The sequence below is a fragment of the Chrysochloris asiatica genome, unplaced genomic scaffold (assembly GCF_000296735.1).
Source record: "Chrysochloris asiatica unplaced genomic scaffold, ChrAsi1.0 scaffold00272, whole genome shotgun sequence".
NCBI lineage: Eukaryota > Metazoa > Chordata > Mammalia > Afrosoricida > Chrysochloridae > Chrysochloris > Chrysochloris asiatica.
The window spans coordinates 2,609,007-2,631,211 of NW_006408790.1; the positions used below are offsets into that span (position 1 = coordinate 2,609,007).

A 22,205-nucleotide genomic window follows, 5' to 3' on the forward strand; every position below is an offset into this window, starting at 1 on the left:
ATTTTCAATAACCTCATATGGATGTGAACGCTGGACAGTGAATAAGGAAGACCGTAGAAGGATTAATGCAGTTGAGTTACGGTGTTGGAGGAGGACATTAAAGGTACCGTGGACTACCAGAAGAACAGACTCTTCTAGAAATATGTGATGGGGGTCATCGTGCTCTCTTGTATTGTTTGTATTATGTGCTGCTGAGAAGTACTAATTATTGATTTTCAGAAATTAACAGTAAATGTGTTCACAAGCATCAGGAGTCCTATTTTACATCAGGGAAGAAGGGTGAAAATTACAGCCTGTTGTTTGCAGTTGAAATCGCTGGAAGGGCTTTCCTTAAGCTCCCGGCTGCCCCACATAGATTTCAGTCTGACTTAGATTACACAGTTTACAGCAGAACCCATCGCCTGCTTCCATTTGTCAGGCAGTCCTCACTCACTGTGACTATGTTACAGTTAAGTTAGATGGTTAGGACCCACTGGTAAAGGTCTTAAACACACTGATAAATGGGCATTTCCATGCTTATTGCCTGTTTGGTCTGGACCAAAGAAAAGTATGTTTTCCTGATGATAAATGAGACACTGTTTTTAAATCTCAGTATATGATTTAATTTCGGAGTGTTGGTGTACCTCCCACTGATTGAAAAAAAAAAATACTCATTGTTATTTTCTCTTGGTGACTAGAGTTTTCAAGAAAGCCCCCCACCTGGAACCCTCCCACGTCCTCCTCCACCATCACCTACCCCTTCTCTCCCTCCCCCTCAAGACCAGTCCCGGGCTGATCCAGCCTGGGAGAAGGTGGCAGGGGTGGTGTGGTCACACCCATACACCGATAAGCCTTTCTGGGGTGACTCCCTCCTCTGCTGTTAGGTTCCATGGACTCGGTTCTGACTCCCAGAAGCCCCGTGCGCAATGGGAAGAACCACTGCCCGGACCTGCGCCCACCTCACATCTTGGCTGTATTTGAGCCCATTGCTGCTGCCACTGTGCCGGTCGAGCTCGTTAGAGTCTTCCTCTTTTTCTCTGACCCTCCATTTTATCAAGCATGATGTTGCTGGCCTTCTCCAGGTACTGGTCCTTCCTGACAACACTGGCTATTAAGTGCTATCGAGTTGGTCATAGAGACCATATACAGAGTTTCCAACGACTGATGGATTGGAGCCGTCAACCTTTGGTTAGCAGTCCAGTGTTTATTCCACAGTGCCACATCAGGACTTGCCAAGAACATCTGCGTCCTCCACTCGCGGGCCACTGAGAAATGTGAGCCCACAGCCAAACGCCTGATCGACCAAACTCTGCTTCCAGGTCGGAGCCGCTCCAGCCTGCTGCGATAACGCCAGTCCCGGGGTCTGTGGTCTCCCAGTGCATGCAGAAGTTACGTTTACGTCACGAGCCAAGTTGGGAACTGTGTGAGGCCGATGCAAGTGTGACGCACGCACGTAGTGAGCACGGCCGTGGGGAAATGGTGCCACAGACTTGCTCAGAACGCAGGGCTGTGAGCCGCGAACCCAGGGGTACAGTGTCTGCCTCCACTCGCTTCTTGGGGATTAGCAAGTGCTGACTGCAGAGAGACCCCATGACGTTTATGAGGGTGTTCATCTTGGGAACCCTCAGACTTCATTGTTAAGTGCCGACGAATCATTGCGACCCTATATAGGGTTCCCGAGGAGCGACGGGTGAGCTTGAACCGCTGACCTTGCAGTTCAAACGGCTTTGCAGTCTGGTGCATTAACCCACAGAGCCACACCAGGACTCCGAGGAGCCGTATTGGCGATAAGCATATCTGTCACTCCTAAGCAGATGGTTCCCTGGTAGTATAGTGGTTACGAGTTGGGCTACTAACTAACTGTAAGATCAGTAGTTCAAATCTACCAGTCACTCCTCTGGCGAAAGATGATGCTTTCTGCTGCAGTAAAGATCTGTTGTTGTTATGTGCCGTGGAGTCGGTTCCGACTCATAGCTACCCTGTGCAGCCTTTCCAAGGCTGTAAATCTTTACAGGAGCTGAAAGTCTCTTTTTACGGCGTAACAGCTGGTGATTTCGAACTGCTGACCTTACGGTTCGCAGCCCGATATGTGACCACTACGCTACCAGAGCCTCGGAAATCCTATACAGGGTCACTATGAGTTGGAATCGATTCAGTGGGTGTGGCGCTGTAGGATCAGCACTGGACTGCTAACTACAAGCTCCGGGTTCAAATCCACCAGCTGCTCTTTGGAAACCCTATAAGGGGTCGACAGGCATCAGAACCGACTCAATAGCACTTAACACCAACAGCGTACATATATGGACTCCTGGTGTGGCACTGTAACATAAGGTCCATAGTTCGAACCCACCGGCTGCTCCTTGGAAGTGACCATACATGGTCACTGTGAGTCATCACCGACTCGATGGCACTTAACTACAGCCCAGAGAGCGCTGTGGGTTAGGTCACCGCTCCTGGGGAGAAAGACTGGCAGCAGAATCCCTGCGGTGTATGTACCCCCCCTTCCCCCCGTGGTGCTCCCCTGTGTACGCCCCCCTTTGTGCCCCTCCCCGTGGTATGCACCCCCACCCCCGTATACGCCCCCGCGGTTCACGCCCGGCGCCACTGGTTGTGAGTCAGAGATGGACTCGGTGGCAGAGAGTTTGACGGTCTGGTTTTCCCCCAGCTGTGAATCAGAAGTTGGCCCTGACTCTCCTACTTCCTAGTGTCATGGCCTGTGTGTCATTCCCACTGGGTCTGCCCACCCTCACGGCACCCTCTCAGAGAGCCAGGGAGAGTGGATAATGGTCCTCCAGCCCAGACAGGACGAGGAGCTTAGGGAGCACAGTGGTTAAGCCTTCAATTGGCTTGCCGGTTCAAAGCCACCCAGCCACTCCCGGATGATTACAGCCTAGATCGCCCATTGGAACAGTGGGTTCCCTATGGGTCTGCACCAGCGACAGGGGCAGGAGAGAGGGGATGACGGCGTGAAGGTCAAGTGCCCAGCAGTAAGCACTGAGCGTCTGTTTGCACCCTTAGACCCAAGAGGCTAGAGGCTGGAGACCCTGGAGGAGGCTGTGGCTATAGGGACTGGAACCGGAAGTGCCTTCCCGCTCCGGTCTCCTGCCCTGACTAGGGGCAAGTATCCTGTGAGTGGTGAGGCGGGGCCCCATTCCCACAAGCAGAGACCCTCTAGGACAGAGGAGAACAGCCCCACAGAGTGTCAAGACCATCGATCTTTACAGAAGCCAACTACCACATCTGCTTCCCGTGGAGTAGGGGGCCGACCCTCCAGCCAGCAGCTGAGCACTTTACCACCGTGCCACCAGGGTTCTTTGTATTTACCTTGAATGGACAGTGAAAAAAACAGAGCAAGTCCAGTAGTAATACGGTCTAGCAGTCTGACGGTTACAGGAACATGGTGTCCCTCCACCTGAGTCCAGGGATCTCACAAGGATCGATGGAGCCCGAACGCTCCAACAGAGGGAGGGGGCCTTCGATGAAAAAACCAGAAGCAGTTAAATGTAAAATAGCATTTTAATTTTTTATATAGTTTAATGTTTATAAAGCAAGACATAATCAAGTACAGATATTGTTTGCTAGATTTATTTGGCTCCTGCTTCTCCAGCATTAAAAAGTAATGCTTTCTATGATCTGACTTTATTACAACGATAAAACCAGAGGCAAAAGCTCATCAGTTAAAATACAGCCTGGCATGGAATTATCTTTGCTTGATCATTTCAGACTTCTCCAAAGTACACAGTCTTTGTTCACGCTCCTGTTGGGGGCTAGAGCCGGTAGCATTGAGGTGAAACAAAGGTGGATATAAATCGCATACAGAATTTTTATTGTGTGTCCAAGTTGTATTTTCCAGTAAGGAAAAACATGCCTCGTTGTACAAGCGCTGAACGAAAACTGCTCTCAGAACTGACCTGGGCCGTGTCTCACAACACCGAGGGAACTTTCAGAAACTGTGTTCTGCGTTCACCACATCCGCTCTTGCTAATTCTTTTTCCCCTTGAATTTCTAAAAATTGTTACCAGATTGAACAGGGACTTTGTCAGAGTCTCCTGCATTGTACAGAGAGTGGCCGAAGCCTTACTCCTGAACCGGACCTACTGTGGTCGAACTGGTTCCAACACACGGTGACCCTACCTGGGCTTTCTGAGACAGACAGCCTCCTCTCCCGCCTCAGAGTAGCTGGTGTATTTAGTTAGTGCTGTGGAAGATGTGTGTCATCTTTCCCCAGACTTATTCCACCTGTGTGCTGAGCCAATCCTCCGAGAAGCTGGGTTCTATGAAGAAAAATGTGGCGTCAGGATTGCAGGAAGACTCATTAACAACCTGCGATATGCAGATGATACAACCTTGCTTGCTGAAAGCAAAGAGGACTTAAATACTTACTGATGAAGATCAAAGAGCACAGTCTTCGATATGGATTGCATCTCAATGTAAAGAAAAAAAAAAAAAAATCCTCACCACGGGACCAGTAAACAACGTTCTTACTAATGGAGAAAAGGACTTCATTCTTCTTGGATCAACTATCAACACTCATGGAAGCAGCAGCCTAGAGATCAAATGACATATTTCACTAGGCAAATCAGCTGCACAAGACCTTTTTGGTATTGGAGGAGAATATTGAAAGTGCCATGGACTGCCAAAATAACAAACTGATCTATGTTAGAAAACGTGCAGCCAGAGTGCTCCTTGGAAGCCAGGATGGCCAGACGTAGTCTCTCATACTTCAGACCTATTGTCAGGAGGGACCAGTCGCTGGAAAAGGATATCATGTTTGGTAAGATGGAGGGTCAGAGAAAAAGAGGAAGACCCCCAGCGAGATGGATTGGCCAAATGGCAGCATCAATGGGCTGAAGCTTAGCAACAACTGTGAGATTCACCAGAACTGGGCAGTGTTTCATTCTGTTGTGCGTAGGGTCACTATGAGTCAGTACCAACTCCATGGCACCTAACAACAACAACAACAAAGATGTTTATTGAGTTTTATATTTTTGTGCAGACCCAGGGGAATGGCTGAAACAGAGCTTCTCTCCGCCCACATTGTTAGTGAGCGACCCTAAGGCACCACATCTGGAGCGTCTTGCATCTCTCTCCCAAAAGACAAGCCCAGCGGGTATGGGCCTGAGCTCAGGCTCTGCATTATCCAAACCACAGCGTCTCCTGTGTCTTGGTCAGAGCTTTGCCCTGCCTGGGAGCCGGGAGGTGCGCGCACAGATGGAAGAGGCCACTGCGTCTCTCTGGGGACAGTTCTGACAGGATCTCTGATGGTGATGCACAGGTTCTGCGTTGCCTCTGAGGTCAGGCCCATGAGGGATATGCGTTGCTCCCCATTTCCACGTGCAGCCAGAAGCCGTGGTTACCCTGTGGAGCAGCTCTTCACGGTCTGGTAGGATCCCTGGATTGTTTGTTGCCTGAAAATGTACCTTTATCCACAGAAGACAAGGAAGGCACGTATGACAGTGGACCCCTGCCTCTTCCCGTGTCTGCTCCTACAGGAAAGCGTCCAAGGTTCTGAGGGGGTCCACTGGCACCCTGACAACACAGTGACATCACACAGTCTATGTGTGGCACTTCTTTCTTCACTGGACTTCTCTCTGCATGGGTATGGGTGCCAAGTTCCCAGAGGTACCCAAGGCCTCAGGCCTGTAGGGGCTGACAGGGTGGCTGTGTCTACAGGAACACTCCGGGGACTTCAGAACCAAATACCAAACCCACCACCCTGTGCTCGGGTCTACCTCACACAGCCCCGGTGGCAGTGGGACGGCCCCATAGGGTTTCCCAGCCTGGGATCCTTATGGGAACAGATGCCCCCTCCCTCTCGCATGGAGTGATGTTTTGATGAGCAGTCTGTGGGGCAGCTCTCCTCTGTCCAGTGTGGAGTGGACTCCACAGCCAAGGGGCTGCTGGACTATCACGCACATGTTCCGTAACTCCTGTTACCTGAAGTCATTGCTTCAGGAGTTTGTTGGTGCCTGGTTGCATTGTAAAGGTAAAGGTGGCCAGTGCGTTTTCTGCCACCCAACCTTCCGTTGTTAGAGGCTAAGTGTCAGTCTTACATAAATGCTCCCAGTACATCGGCTGGGGTCCACATTCTGAGCAAACAGACACACATGAATAATCGTGTGATAAATCCCATTCCCCCAGGCAAGCAGGCAGCCAGCAGCCGGAGAGCTGGAGTGTGACCAGGTGGAGGCCAGCTTAGGGGACGTTCTCTCCTCCACAGAAGAGAGCCGTTCCTTAGCATGTGTTTTGTTTGTGAACTGGGTGAAGGTATACAGAGTAGATCAGTTTTCCTTCCAACAATTCAGACACATTTTATTCCGTCTCTTTGATTGCAGCCCCCACAATGTGACATCACCCACCCCAGTGCCTCCTTGGTCCAAGTGATTACAAGGAGCTTCCGAAACCCCGAGCGTCCCTGTCGATGACCGCAGTGACTTCCGTCCATACTTGCTAACAGGGCAGCTGTAACCAAAAAAACACTGCTTGCTGTCATCCTTGTTTTCTTGCAAATAATTGCCAAACACTTACGGCTCCTAATGTGAGCCAGACCAGACTCTTTGCTCTCGCCCTTCTAGTCATAGTCCAGTGGTACCTAGTGAGCTCTGTTTCCTTACACAGTCACACTTTGCAGCTAAACGTACACATTACAGTCAGATGTGAAGAGGTCTCATCTGTCACACCCGCCTCTGCAAATTAAAGCAGCAGAGCCCCATTTATGTGGCTGCTGAAATACAGCAGAGCCTGACGCGTTCATGTTTAATATGACTAATAAATTTTAAAATCCACACTTTTATTGAAAAACATTTTCCTGAATTGCCATCAAGGAGAACGGATTGTTCAGTGTAAGTACTGTATCAGCGGGAATGGCGGCAGCGTTGTGTGGAGAGACATCCACCACGTTACCTGCAGCAGCCTTTACTATTTCACTTTTATGTGCAGCCAAACTGCACACAATTTTAGGGGGAAATTAGTGCAGTAACAAAGTAACGATCATAGTAAATACAGGGCTTCTCCTTGTCACCTACGTTGTTTTGGAAAAGCCATTCTGTGAGGCTAGCGTATAGATGGCAAGCTTTTGCCTGGAGAATACTAAGGTTAGAAAAAGCGCTTGTCTTTCTGCAAATAGTTGCGGGGCACACATGGGCAAAAGGAATATAAAACAAGCTCAGATCTTCCAGGTCTGAAATGATGTTTGTTCGTGTGAAGCTGTAAAATCTCACGAATCCGTCCATCCGGACAGGCACTAGTGAAGTACTACCTAGTCCACGATGCTGAAATGACCCTCGCCTCTGAGTTCAGTCTTCCTAAACTTTCAGAAAAAATTTGAAGCAAATAGAATCATACTTTGCAGATAATATTGCAGGAGGCATCTGAAAATCCCATCGCAAACTGGAAATACATACAAATGTAATGAGATTGAACCGCACTTGATTTTTCTAACTATAACCAGTTTCTCAATGCCTTTTCTAGTTACTGACTGAGAGGTGATGACCAGGGCATGTGGTTTTCAGGAGTTGACCTTGACTCATGAGTGGGCTTTCTGTCTTGTATTCTTTCTGTCCCGGTAAGATTCCAGATGCTTATTTCATTAGGGACCACCCCTCCCACCCTTTCCTTCTCGTGAGTGACTTCATCCAGGTGCCTGGCATGTTGTCTGTGGTGTTGCGTTGGGCTTACAACTGCAGCTTGTCCTCACAGGCCCCAGCCCCACCTGGAACCACAGCTTCTGGAATAAAAGCTTCACTTGGGGGACAGCAGCTTGCCTCCCAAACGCTGACACGTGGCTGATGGACGCCCCGAGCGCAGGCTCCCGGCCTTCCTGACCTCTCCTGGGATTCCCCATTGACTGTGACCCACTCTCCCTGCCCACAGGCCATGGAGGTGCAGATTCAGAACTTTGGACAGACGCCGGCTCAGCTGCTTATCGAGCCACATCCACCTCGGAGCTCCGCCATGCATCTGGTGAGTCCCAGCGGCCCACAGCCGGCCTCTTCTCTGTCCTGTGCCTGAGCAAAGATCCCAGAAGCGCTCAGACAAGTGGGTGGGAAAGTAGAATGAAAAGAGAACGGGATTTTTCCACCCTCTCGAAGCACTGTCATAATCGCTGAGGAGGTGGGGGAAGGGGAACTCCTGAAGTCCCGGTTCGGCCCGGTTCCGCCCAATGTGGGGATCACAGCCAGCCTTTACTTCAGCTCTCTGTTCTAAGGAAAGGCTACCTAGACCAAAGGGAGTTCTCTCCCGACTCATAGCCATCCGACAGCGCAGAGGAGAACTGCCCCATAGGGTCTCCTTCTCGGGAGCAGACTGCCTCACCTGCTCCCACAGAGTGGCTTCAAACTGCTGGCCTTGCAGTTAGCTGATGCTTAACCACTGCCCCACCAGGGCTCCTTTCTTAAGTGAGATTTGATTTGTAAATTGTGACGGAAACTCTCAGCACTATACGAAATTGCCAAACTTAATCTTTTAAAGGCTACAGGGGGTTCACTGGAAACATCCATGTCTGGTCCCTGACACAGAGGCAGGCAGACAGAGCTGGGTTCCACGGCCAGACCTGGGTCACATGCCATCTGTCTCTGCCCTTACCCAGTGAGGGCCTCAGCCCGGCAGCCGGCATCTGTACAGGGGGTCTGAAGCTTCCTGCTGGCCCCCCACCCCCTCAACTTCACTCTCAATTCATGCATCAGAGCCTGTCATTCCCACACTGTGAGGGATGAGCAACATGTCTCTCATTTTAATTCGATCATTCAAAGCTTCTGTCCCTCAGAACCATGGAGATGGTTCCAATGTGACCTTTTAGGACAGAATAGCATTTCCCCACAGGCTTCCAAGGTTGCCATCTGGATGGAGGTGGACTCTCTCATCTTCCTCCCACTGAGGGTCTGTGGGGTTTGAACCACCCGCCTTGAGATTAGCAGCCAGGCGCTCAAGCACAGCACACTAGGGTCCCTTTATTTGCATAATAAAACTGTCCTTTTTCAATTTGTTGTTGTTGTTGTGAAGTGCTGTCAAGTCGGTTCCGACTCATAACAACCCTGTATTGGGTTCCCAAGGAGCAGCTAGTGGTTTTGAACTGCCAACCTTGTGGCTAGCAGGCCAGTGCTGATCCTACAGCGCCACACCAGGAATCCTTCAGTCTGTTGGCAAACAGTAATTGTGTCTTCTGAGAAAGACCTTTAGAATTTATTTATTTTATATATAGCTTTTTATTGTGAATTGGGTGATTGGGTGAAGGTTTACAGGCAAGATCATCAGCTTACATAGTTTACATTCAGCAAACTATCCACCTTGTGTCATCTCAATAATTACAATCTCCTCCCTGCAACAACATTTATCCTACTTCCTCCTGTGGCTCCTCATTTACATCCTATATTTCACAAATGAACAAGGCAAAAATATTTGGTGTACACTTGCAAAACAAAAAAATATAGATTCATTTAAATGTCCAAAGGACGCATTCTGCCAGTCAGCCTCCTGCCCACAGAAACACAGCCACCATCTCTGCTGTAGCCGCTTTTCTAGGTAGGGATTTCAGTTCCACTCATGCTCTTCCTTCCTGATGGTTCTGGGAGCGTCTGTTCCTGAAATGAAAGGATAACTACTTCCCACTTTTAGTTACATGCCTTCTGCAATCATAGCCGTAACAATACCAATTAATCCTGCTAATAACTATTCACAATTGAGTCATGAAATCCTATCATAGTTGTCCCTATCCCCTTTCACCAGATCCACCTGGAGAGGAGGGAAACTATTCAGTGGGGCTTCTACCTTACCCGCCTCATTCTGTAACTAGTTACACACTGGAAAACTTGTAAGCCAGTCACTTCATGCCTTTGCATTCAAACCCCACTTTTTTTTTTAAAAAAAAAAAAAGCTTTTATTGTGAATTGAGTGAAGTAAACCTTCAATTTTACTTTCAACAAATCATTGCAATGATTAAAAGCCCCTGCATGCACAGTATTAGCTAATAGTATTTATCTCTATTACACCCTTTTTAAATGGATGTATACATACTATATTGTAAATATATATAGAATTTATTCTTAAAGTGTACTTTTGTTAAGGAGCTATGGTAGTGCAGTGGTTACGAGTTGGGCTGCGAACCTGACAGTCAGCAGTTCGAAACTACCAGCTGTTCTGTGGAGAACGATGAGGCTTTCTGCTCCTGTAAAGATTTACAGCCTTGGAAACCCTGTACAGGGTCGCTGTGTGCTGGAACTGACTTGAAGGCACATGAGCACCACCACCATCAGAGCCCTGGTGTGGCGCTGTAGGATTAGCCCTAGACTGCTAAACCACCGGTGGGTCCTCATAAACTACATATGGTCACTATGAGCTGGAACCCACTCAACAGCACACAACAGAAACAACACTAGTTACCAACGGGTTTCTCTCATGCCTCTTCTGTGTGTCAGAAGTAATGCCGAGTGCTGGGGAGACAGGAGCAAACACATCCCCTGATCTCTCCAAGTCCTCGACAGGCAAACTCACAGGGGAACTAATAAATGCACACCTTTATAGACACTTGGTTTCTTTTCTACAATTGCTCAGACCCCCCACCCCCATAGCAAGGCTGAATGTGGGTCTGTGGCAAAACACAGGTCTGCAGCAGGCGAGCTGCCCACGCAGACCCCGGTCACCATTACCATGTAGACTCGGAGCCACAAGACTTGAAGTGGGGCATTTTTAATACACTGTTCAGAAGAAAGTGCCAGCATTTCTTTTCTGACAGATTGGGCCAAGAGCGGTCATCCCAAGTTCATTTTATCTGCTCGGTCAGAATACTTATCCTAGGCCATCACCCAGTGGACATCAATGAGAGACAGAACTGGCAGGACAGTCCAGGAAGAAACTACAGGCTGGTTAAATTCAGGTCGCTGTGAGGAACAGACAGAGCAGCTGGTTACAAAGCCTACCGAGGTCTTTACCTCAGCTTCTCCTATAGGCACTTACAAGGCGTGCTGGTGAAATCAAGAGGACAGTTTTAGCCATGGCCAGCCTGTGAACGACAATTGCAGTCTCCCTTGTGTAGATTCTTGCCACTGTCAGCTTTTTGTGGAGATTATTGGATATTTTCAGAGCTCAGGTGCTATGGTGGCGAAGTGCTGAAACCCACACGAGAGAGCCAGGAGACCGCTGTTTCCATAAAGATGGTAGCTTGGGGACTCTCCGGGTGCTTCTGGAGGGCCGTCATGAGACGCAGTGTATTTTGTTGTTTTGGTCACAACATTAAAAGGAACCTGGTATCTCAGCAGTTCAGCGCTCAGCTGCTAGCCAGTAGGTTGGCAGTTCAAACCTACCGTTGACTCGAATGGAGAAATGGCGTCGCCATCTGTCCCCGTAAAGATTTGCAGTCTAGGAAACAGTATGGGGAGCACTGCTCAGTCCTGTGGGGTTGTGAGGCACCATAATCAACTCCACGGGACCCAACAACAGACACATCGCTCCTGCGGTAGTGCCACCCATCGCCTCTCCTCCTCATCCTCTCAAGCCACATGCTGGATGCTTGAGAGACAAACCAAGATGGAGTAAGCAAAAAAGTCGGCTGCCCTCAGCTGGCTCAGCGTCTGGAAGGGGACATGGTCTAGACAGTAAACCGTGGGTGTGAACCATTGCAGAAATGCCCAGAAACCACTGGCAACCAGTCCACCACGGAGAAGTAGCCTCTCACATCGTAACCAACCTCACCCATTGTCCACTAATATGTCCTTGTCTGGAAGCTGAGCTTAGCTTTCACATGGAAGCTTGGATCGAGGCTAACTGTTGCTGTATTGAAGTCCTGGGTTAGTGTTGTGGGTTAGTGCACTGGATTCCAAAGTCGGTTTGAACTGCAAGGTCAGCGGTTCAAGCTCACCAGCTGCTCCTCAGAAACCCTATACAGTTCGCTATGGGTTGGAACCAACTCAACAGCACTTAACATCAGCATTGCTGTATTATTATGCAGATAACATGATCTGTGTGTTTGTTTGCCTACCTGTTGTTGTTAAGTACCTTCCATGCCTCTGTGACTCTAGGCTTTCAGTCTTCTAGGAGCAGAAAGCCTCATCTTTCTCTTGTGAAGTGACTGGTGGGCTTGAACCACCAATCTGTGGTTTGCAGACCCGTGCTTATCCTACGTGCCCTCCTTTACTGCTCCCCCCATCCTATGCTGGTTTCTTATGTGTTCCCTGGTGGCACAGTGGGTTAGGTGCTGGGCTGCTAACTGAAAGGTCACCAGTTCAAACCTACCAGCCATTCCGTGGAAGAGCAACAAAGTGGTCTGTTCTGTGAAGAGTCCAGCTGAGGAAACCCTTGGGGCAGTTCTCCTCTGTCCGAATCAGCTTGGAGACAATTCAGTTTGGTTTTGTAACAAAAATTAGCACAGCGACCTGGAGAAGGGACCAAGTTGAGCTAGCAGGCCAGCTTAGGGCGCACACTGTTTGTGTGAAAAGACGGGTAATCGTGTGGTTTTGGATGCCAGGGACTGTGGAGACCCATGTGGATGGTCCACAGTGGCCGCTGCTCGTGGCCGCCACTGCTTGCGGCCAGCGGCGTCCATGTGTGTGCCCGCGCTGCCCAGATCGCTCACTAACGGCGCTCTCCCTTTTGTCTCTCCGCTCTTCTCTCCCTTTCTATTCAACAGTGTTTCCTTCCACAGAGCCCGCTCATGTTCAAAGACCAGATGCAGCAAGACGTGATCATGGTGCTCAAGTTCCCGTCCAACTCGCCCGTGACCCATGTGGCGGCCAACACGCTGCCCCACCTCACCATCCCTGCGGTGGTGACGGTCACCTGCAGCAGACTCTTTGCCGTGAATAGATGGCACAACACAGTGGGTAGGTGCGCCCGGCCGGCCGGCACTTCCTAACTGGGCCCTCCAGGCTACAGCTCAGGTAAGAGGAACAGGAGGGTTAGCTAGGCTCCCAGGAACCCCAGCAGAGTAAGCAGCTGTTTACACAATGCCTGTCTGCTGGCCTCAGATGCAGGGCCTCAAGGGGAGCTGGGCCAGGGACTCCTGGGGGGCGCTCTGGATTAGCACTGGACTGCAAACCACAGGGTCGGTGGTTCAAACACACCAGCTGCTCCTCCGAAACCCTGTACAGGGTGGCTGTGAGTTGGAACCAACCCGGCGGCACGTCCCAACAGCAGCAAAGCATTTAGTGGATGGAAGCAGTTCTACAAACAAATCGGGTGCTCCTTCCCGCTCCACCCCTTGTTGTTGTGACTCAGTGATCCTGCATAGGGTTTCCAAGGAGCAGCTGGTGGGTTTGAACCACCGACCTTGCGGCTCAAACTGACCTTGCGGTTCAGCACATTGTCCTGCACCATCCAGGCCTCCGCTCCATCCACTACAGCAGCCCAACACCCCACTTAAGAGCCCATGGTCCCCAAAAGCGGGAGCCCTAGCTGGTGCACATGGTAAAGCACTCTCCTACTAATCAAAAGGTTGATGGTTCAAACCCACGCAGAGGTCCCTCAGAAGCCAGGCCTGGCGATGTGCTTTTGAAAGGTCCCAGCCTTGGACAACCGGATGTAGTCCTCTGCACGTACCAGGGCCTCATGGGTCGTGTCTTGGAAGAATCCGGACTTCTCCTTCTGACAGTTTCAGATTCTGCTTCCACCCACGGCGTTCTTCTACGTGGCTCCTTGGTGTCACACAGCACTGAGCAGTAAACAGTAGCAGTGAACAAGACAGATGTCATTTCCCTCCATCCTGGTCAGCTGAGAGCCTCAGAGGGTTTCACGTGCACATCTTCACCAAATGTTTTCCAGGATGTTCCGAGTGGTCCATCTTCCGGTGATAGACTGCTGTTGTCAAGGCTCAGGCGTACTGATACTTAGTTAGGCCGGGCAGGATGAGATGTGGCCCGCTTCAACACTTAAACACCTGCTGTCGTCAAGACGGAGCAGATAAGCCACAGTGAATTAACCTGGGCCCCCACCCTCAGACTTCCACGGTGCACTGAAAGTCGTAACAATTCATGCCATCCCTCCGTCTCCTAATCCCTAAACACACCCTTGTCATCATCAACAGAAGTGTGCAGCCAGCAAACATCTGAGGCAAAAATGTATCTTTTGTACTCTCTCAGGGGCCTGACTCTTTAGAAATGTGTTACATTGAAGGAAAGCTGCAAAGGACCATAGATTTCCTTACGGTTGTTCAAAAGTGTGAGGTATGTTATGTAATCATAGTGGTGGTGGCTGTGTGCCGTGGAGTTGGTTCCGAGGCTGTCAGGAAAAAATGGCAAGATGACGGCCCAAACTGTTCATTCCAGGAAGTAGCTTACACTGAGCTGAGGATTCGAGGGGTGGCTCCGTTTTGACCATTCGGTTTGTTTGTAAGATGAGGGTCCATCACAAAGTCTTGCTACAAATACATCCAAACGTAAAGCCATTGTTCATTGACAGACTCGCCATCTGGGTGTCTACACTTCTGAAGACAGTGTCTTCTTGTCTCAAGTCCTTCCCTGAAGAATTCTGTGCTCTTCCATTGACACCACTTCAGAAAGGGTGTCTGGCACCCTCGAGGGACCCAAATCATTCTCCTGTGCAGTGTTCATTGACTTTATGTAACCACAGAAAAGTGTTCTTCACCTGCTGCTAAATCAGCCGATACTCAGTGAGACAAAACTCAGAGCAAAAACATGTATTGAGTATCCATATGGAGGGAACGGGGGGGTGGGGGGTGGGGGAGGCAGGAATCTCCCGGATCTGCCTCCCCAGCCAGCGGGGGCAGCTAGGGTTCTTCAGGGGAAGGAAAATCAGGATGCCGTTCAGGCATTGTTGTATATTTTTTGTATCTCAGCAGTTGGTGGGACCACATCAGGAGTCAGAGTGGTTGCGTCCCTAACGTAGGCACCGTTTCAGGCGTTCCTGTTTGCTGATTGAAAAGGAGCGATTAATTATGGAATGTCGCTAAGGAGGGCGTTCAAATGTAACTACAGCCACTTCCCAAGAAGGCTACCTGGGTTCTATTTTACTTTGTTACTGTTGCCAAGTGCCATCGAGAGTCAGTTCTGACTCACTGAGACCCTGTGTTGGATTTCCGAGGAATGGCTGGTGGGTTTGAGCCTCTGACCTTGTGTTTAGCAGTTCAGTGCTTACCCTTCAGGGCCGCACCAGGCTTCCACTTTAGGTTATGATAAGACCTTTTTAATGGCCCCATCTCTCAGTGCTCCCTTTCATTTCGGCAACACAAAAGAAGCCTGAAGGGGAAACTTAGGGCTGTAGCATGGATGGAGTCATGTTTCACAGAGGAAGACCAGCCATGTGTATGGCTGTGATGGAAAAATTCCTCGCACAATTTTCCTGGAAGCCTTTTCTTCACCAATAGTTTGTGTTTCTTTAAAACTTCTTCCTGATGCATCCCATGGCCTTCTTGTGTGCGCAGTCACCGCAGCGCCCTGAGCTGACCTCTCTGCCTTGAACTGAACTTGCCCAGAAGATCCCTGCGGAATGGCACCTTTGTTTGAAGGTTCACTAATGTGCATGGGGCCAAACAGGTGTCTGCAGCTGGTCACTGATGTCAGGGACGTGGCTAAGTGTTTTTGTTTAGAATCAAGCCGTGCAGGTCTCCACAGGAACCTGAGAGCAGTATTTCTAACTTAGGCTCGTATACAGAGAGGAACCCCATTTCCATGACAGCGCACCTTCCCCTCAGCTTCCCCCAGGGGAGTCCTGCTCACTCTCTGCCCCATGGCCTTTCGGCTGCCCTACCTCTCTGATGGGACCAACAAATGTTAGGGTTGTGTTTTCTCCAGCACTTTGCTGTTGTTGGGGTGTTCTGAGGTGGAAACCAGGGTCCCCCCTGTGAGGATCACTCCAGACTCTCCACAAAGACGTGTCGTGTAACCGAATCATCCTCAGAGTAACTTTGCAGCTCGTTGTAATCAGATCCACGTTTTGTGCAGTCGCTGCTGGCGGTCCATCAGCCCTTTCTGAGGACTGAAGGCTGTTCTTCTCACCCTTGCACAGGCCTCAGAGGAGCTCCGGGATACTCCTTGGATCAAGCTCACCACCTTCCCATTGAGATGGACGCATTAATTGGTACGTCAAGCACAAAAACACACTTCACTTTCATGCTTTCTGACTGTCCACCGATTCATAGGTGGTCATTCTTCATAAAAGAGAGCTGGTTTTGTTTGTGGTTTGTGTTTTCTGCCAAAACACGAACATGCAAATAACATTAAACTACCGCCAGGAACTGTGCAAACCACACTATGCTGTCTCAGAGCCGGCTGGTCTGAAAGCAAGTATCCGTGGCATTTTCTTGATATTTTAAGAGACCATTTAAGCTGGTTGTAAGCAAGGCAACGAATTCCAAGCCATCTTTCCTTTCAAGACTACTCTCTAACAATTAGAAAATATTCCCTAACAATTCTATACTCTTAAAAATACAAGGAATTAAAGAAATTATTAAAGATAAAAGAATTTGACACGGCAAAGATCTTTGCCTATGAAAGTAATATAATACTCAAGAACATCTTTTCTAGAGGCCTCCGATCAGTAGGCATACAAACATCTGTTTGACTGGACGGTCCAAGATGGGTTGGACGCTCACGACGTGACTCTTTGTTAGCAGATATTCAAATTACCTCACAGGGCACATGTCTGGAGACCCCTTACTCAGGTATTCACCAGTGCGATCAGAACAAGCGAGCGTCTGGGACTCTGAGGCACGCCATGTCATCTCCGCACGGAGGTCATTGGTGTTCAGTGTTCCTGCCTCGCGCGTTGTCTGCAGATTAAACTAGAAAATACCCGTGAAAATGCTAGGGGACTGATCACGCTATCTGCAAATGTATGGCGTTTCATTCGACAACTCACTCTTCATCTTTGAGCCCAGAAATGAGGTCAGATATGACCACTTCAGGTACTTATTTTTACCCTGCACAAAGTAGCTCCTAAATATGTTGAGGAGAATATGAGTTTAGGATCAAGCATCCTTCTAGTACAGGTTTTCTTCTGTCTAACAGACTTCAACAACATAGCGTATAGCTAGCGTGTAAACCATGGAAAATATTGACATTCTCATGATTCAAGGGTGTTTTTTATTTAAAAGTTTTTACTGTGCTTTAGGTGAAAGTTTATAGAGAACAATCATTTCCCGTTCATTGTTTATACACATGGCGCCCACGGCACAGTTTGCTGTCCTCACAGTGTGTCCGCACCCTCATCCCCCTCCGCCCCAAGTCCACCTTTGGTTGGGTCCTGTTTCCCTTTTTAACCCTTTCTACCCTCTCGTCTTTGCTTTGGGGCCGGTGTTGTCCTTTTGGTCGCATTAAATAGATTGTTCCTCTTGGCTATTATTGTTTACGTTAAGGTCCTGCCTGTTGTTTAAGGAGTCCTGGTGGCACAGCAGGATAAGCATTAGACTACTAACAATAAGTCTGGAAGTTCAAACACTGAGCTGCTCTGCCAGAGCCGAGGCTGTGCGTGTCACTAAGGGCTTAGCTGGGAACCCCATGCAGGCTGTGACGCACACTTGACAGTGGTGGGTCTATTGGGCCTGAAAAGTGGTCTCTGGGACTGGCTCCAGCCTGGTCAGAGGAGGTCTCGGGGCCATTGTCTCTGTCAGACCAGTGACCCTCGGGTGTTTGGTGATTTTGGTATTTTGTTGTGCGTTTTTCTCTCGCTCTGCCAGGGACCCACTGCTGGGATCCCAGTCAGAGCGGTTGGTTGGATTCTGTGGTGTTTGCGTGACTGTTCACCATCTCGACTTACTTCTTGGGCTGTAGATCCCCACAGCTGGTCGTACATGGGTGGCCGTTAGTGTTACAGTGAGCTGAGATTGTCTTACATCTGCCTACTGAGGGCCTCTTTCTGTTTAGAATTCAGCCTGGGGAGGACGGAGCAGGGACTAGGGCAGGCTGACTTCATTCAGGGCTCTGTGATGCCTCTCCTCCGCTGCCAGCCTCTCTGGGAACCTTCTCTTGGCTGACAGTCAGGTCTCTAAAGCTGCTGACCTGAAGCTCCCTGTGGGGTCGTCCACAAAACATCCTCCTTCCTCCCAGCTCCCCATGATTAGCCAGTGTCACCAGACAGTGACAGGCTGGGGCAAACGTTAAGAAATGTTTTCCTCATGCCACAGGCTTCATGCAACCTTTGTCCCTCCTCCCGTTGTGAGTGGACACTGAGGTTTGGGTGTGGTGAGCGTCTGTAGAGTCCCTGCGTTTAAACATGCGGCCCATCTGCCCAGCTGGTCTGCGAGAGCTCCTCACATGCTCTCTGTGGGGGAGAAAGACGGGCCAGCTCCTGCATGCTCTTAAAGCATGAGACATGGTCCCCAAACAGCCACTAGCACACATGGCGGCCTTCTCCTCGAGGGAGAGCCTTTTCTAGGAGACCACGTCTCCCTGTAGTCTCCTGCAAAGTGCTTAGCGGAACTGGTGGTGCCCCCTTGACCTTCCCTTTTCTCCTTCCTTTCAGCCAATAACTCCGGTGTGAACAAGCGGCAGATCACAGACCTTGTGGACCAGAGCATTCAGATCAACGCTCACTGTTTTGTGGTCACAGCAGACAATCGCTATATTCTTATATGTGGGTTCTGGGACAAGAGTTTCAGAGTTTATTCTACAGAGACAGGTAACCTCACTCATGAGATAATGTATTTTCTGAAAGCGCACATAACTGCACCTGAGAACGGCTCTAGTCCTTTGTCTACGTGCGGCTCCAAAGGACAGGTTAACGGTTCCCGTTGTGAGCCAGACTCCATCACAGGAAAAAGAGCACCAGGGTCTTCTTCCCCAGATCCAAATCAAATCCAACAACAGCATTCCCAAAACTCTGAAGAGAAAGAAAATCTACTGACGTACCAGGTGGAGGCCTGGAACGTAGGTAGACCTGAACTATGTGTACAGGTGGGACCTAGAACGTAGGTAGATCTGAACTATGTATACAGGTGGGGACCTGGAACGTGATACCAGCCTGCCTTGTCTCTTTCAGGTAAACTGACCCAGATTGTCTTTGGCCACTGGGACGTGGTCACATGCCTGGCCCGGTCCGAGTCCTACATCGGGGGCGACTGCTACATCGTGTCTGGCTCTCGGGACGCCACCCTGCTCCTCTGGTACTGGAGTGGACGTCACCACATCATCGGCGACAACCCCAACAGCAGTGAGTGACGGCTTCGCCCGGGGTCCCGTTCAGTGCAGTGTCGGCGCACGTGCCTCCCAGTCGTTGAGCCCATTGTTGCGGCCGCTGTGCCAGCCCGGCTCATTGAGGCCTTCCTCTTTCATGCGACCATCCACTTTACTAAGTAGGTTACATAGTCATTTAAAGATAGTCAGCCTTTCGTAGTTTCCCAAATTCTTTCTCCTGAGGATTGTTTAACACGGAAGGCTTTACAGACACCTGGCCTCATAAAAGGGGCCTCCAGGTACCCTCACACCAACCCCCTCCAATGTCCAGAGGGCCCGTCCCTCAGAAATGCCCAGGAAGACTCACGGAGTCCTCTCCTTCTCCCTGCACTTGTAGCCTGTACATGGCTCTGCATGTGTTGAGCAATTCTGAGTGTCTCCTGCCCATAGGCGCTGGGGCCACCTAAGCTGCGTCAGGGCAGTCTCTGTGCTTGGGTGGATTCCGTGCATGGTTCCTGGTCACTGATACACACCTCGTGCGGTGCTGTAGAGTAAGCACTGAACTGCTAGCCACAAGGTCAGTGGTTCAAACTCACCAGCCTCTCCTCAGAAATCCTATGCAGGGTCGCTATGAGTCAGAACCGACTCACCGGCATGTAACAACAACAACCAGTGCACCCCCAAATTACCTGGGGAACAAAGGAGTGGGCTGTATGGTTTAAATCGGGTGGGGACCATCCAGCCCACTGGCTATATTTGTTGTTGTTGTTAAGTACCGTGGAGTTGGTTCTGACTCATAATGACCCTGCACAGGGTTTCTGAGGCTGTAAATCTTTATGGGAGCCGAAAGCCTCGTCTTTCTCCTGCGGAACAGCTGGTAGTTTCGAACTTCCGACCTTGAGGTTCACAGCCCGATTCGTAACCACTACGCTACCAGAGCTCCTTATAAGACCCACTAAATCATTTGGTGTGGCCCTGGCGAAGCAGCCACGGTTCCAGCCATCACGATCTTGTTGTTAAGTGCCGTGAAGTCGGTTCCGACTCATAGCGACCCTGTATAGCATTCCCAAGTAGCAGCTGGTGGGTTTGAACTGCCAACCTTGCAGTAAACCATCCAAAGCTGATCCTACAGCACCACACCAGGAGTCCATCAAATTTGGGGTGATTTAATTAAATGTTTGGCCAAATATAACAGGATAATTTTCAACTTGATTATTTTATGTGGCCGGTGAATGATGTTACAAATTTTGGCAGAGAAAAGGTTCCCACCCCCGGTTTAAATAAACAAACAAGCAGTTGGGGGCTCGTCCAGCCCGCTGCGTCTGCATCTCTCAGTCTGTCTAGCATTTGTTTTGCCCCCACGTTTCATACAGACTTATCCCGGAAATGTTTGTTCAGCTCAGAGCACACATCCCCCTCAGGACTGCGATTCCACCAACGTCACATCTCTCTCTCGCCATCTCAGTCTCTGGTTCCTGGTGTCTTGGTATAAACAGGAAGGAGGGGGCAACAAGAACAATTGCCTAGGAGTCCTGGTGTGGCTCTGTCGGATCAGCACTGAACTGCTAACCATAGGTGGAGGTTCAAACCCACCAGCTGCTCCTGGGGAACCCTATACAGGGTCGCTCTGAGTCAGAATTAACTCAACAGCACTTAACAACAACAAGGAATAATCACTGATATGAATTATCGAGCTTCCAGTAGTTCAGATGCATGTTGTTGTTAAGTGCAGCTGAGTCCGTTCCAACTCATAGGAGCAGTTCATGGGTTTGTTATAGACTCGGAGATCGGTCTGCCTGCCGTGTGTTCCTCCTATTCAGGGATCAGCCTGTCTGTTTGCTGTTACAATCCAGAGAATTGCTCTCATGTTAGGATCACCTTGTCTGCCAGTCACAGTTTCATGGAATGAGACGGCTGGTTGATTAACTTTATGGTCACACCCCTGTCATTTTGTTAGCATGACTCCAGGCACGTGTTTGGTTTGCACTCTGATTAGTCATCAACAGCTACTGGAGTCAGCTGTTTGTAGGTTCCTAGGTGTCTAGACTGGTTTCAGCATGTCAGATTGCTAACCTCCGCAGAAATCAGTATTGCTACAGTTTTAACAAATTGCCCAGGTGACTGTGACCATTTGTGAATGGGAGGCAGTGACTAGAGTTCCAGACCAGAGGGCCTGACGTCTAGTTGTCTTAACTCATGTTTCCTGACTCTCCAGTTTACTCTTGTGAAATGTGTGATCTTGCACATGGAGGTTTTGAACGGGTCTTTAGCTACATAACAGAATTGCTGAGAAGTGAGGCTTTCATCAGACATAGGCTTTTACACAAATTCCGAAACTCATTTGGAAGTGATAAAAATTAATTTGCACACTGTAATTGGAAGCGGCCTCCCGTGTGCAGGGCGGGTGGAGCTGACTGGACGCCTTGTCAAGTGTCTTGGACTTGGCCGCCGAGCCTCCAGAGCCCCGCTCTGCCCATGCTCTGGAAATGACTCGGCGCTGCTTCTCTTGAATCCTTAGAGTCTGCGTTCATTGACCACCAGACAGCCAGGTCTACAGTGTGGCCTCTTCAACCGACATTTCAAATACTGGGGTCTCCACACAGACCTCCATCTTCTCGGCAAGCGTGTTACCGGAACAGAGGTCTTTACAGAACACTTGCTGCACGCACTTGGCATTTCTAAAGGCACAGCAAGACAGAACTCTGAAAGGGCGTGTCGCTGATCCTTTCGAGTCAAATCCACACACACCTACTGACCAGGCAGGGCCACTATGATCTCCTGTCCTACTCTCAAAACTGTTCACTCGCATCCTCGAGCTCACTGGGAGCGAGGCCCCCCACCCTGTCTCCCAGCCCTGCCCGGCCTGGCCACATCTGGTCAACCCACATCTGCTGGTCATCTCTGAAAATGACTAGTGACCAGCGCATCACAGCAGTCAAAGCAGCGACAACGCCCCCTGAGGTGTCTTTTTGGTTTTAGCTTTGTTTGTTTTTCTTTTTTTTTTTTTCTTTATTTTATTGTGGATTGAGTGAAACTTTACAGGGCAGATCATCAGTTTTACATTCAACAAATCATACACCTTGTTTCATCACAATGATTACATTCCCCTCCATGTACCATCAGTTCACAGGATTTCTTTCTATTCACTTTAGCTCTTTTTTAAAATAAATA

At 49.6% G+C, this 22,205-nt stretch overlaps 1 protein-coding gene across 1 annotated transcript in view; it reads left to right on the plus strand.

Annotated features, from left to right (window-relative positions):
- The window catches only part of NBEA (neurobeachin), an 822,532-nt gene that overhangs the window by 787,842 nt on the left and 12,485 nt on the right, over positions 1–22,205 (plus strand). Inside the window, exons 49-53 of the mRNA XM_006874376.1 lie at positions 7,852–7,941; positions 12,599–12,791; positions 15,931–16,002; positions 18,385–18,540; positions 18,901–19,071. Of these exons, the coding sequence (XP_006874438.1) occupies positions 7,852–7,941; positions 12,599–12,791; positions 15,931–16,002; positions 18,385–18,540; positions 18,901–19,071 (682 nt within the window). The remainder of the gene's footprint in view (positions 1–7,851; positions 7,942–12,598; positions 12,792–15,930; positions 16,003–18,384; positions 18,541–18,900; positions 19,072–22,205) is intronic.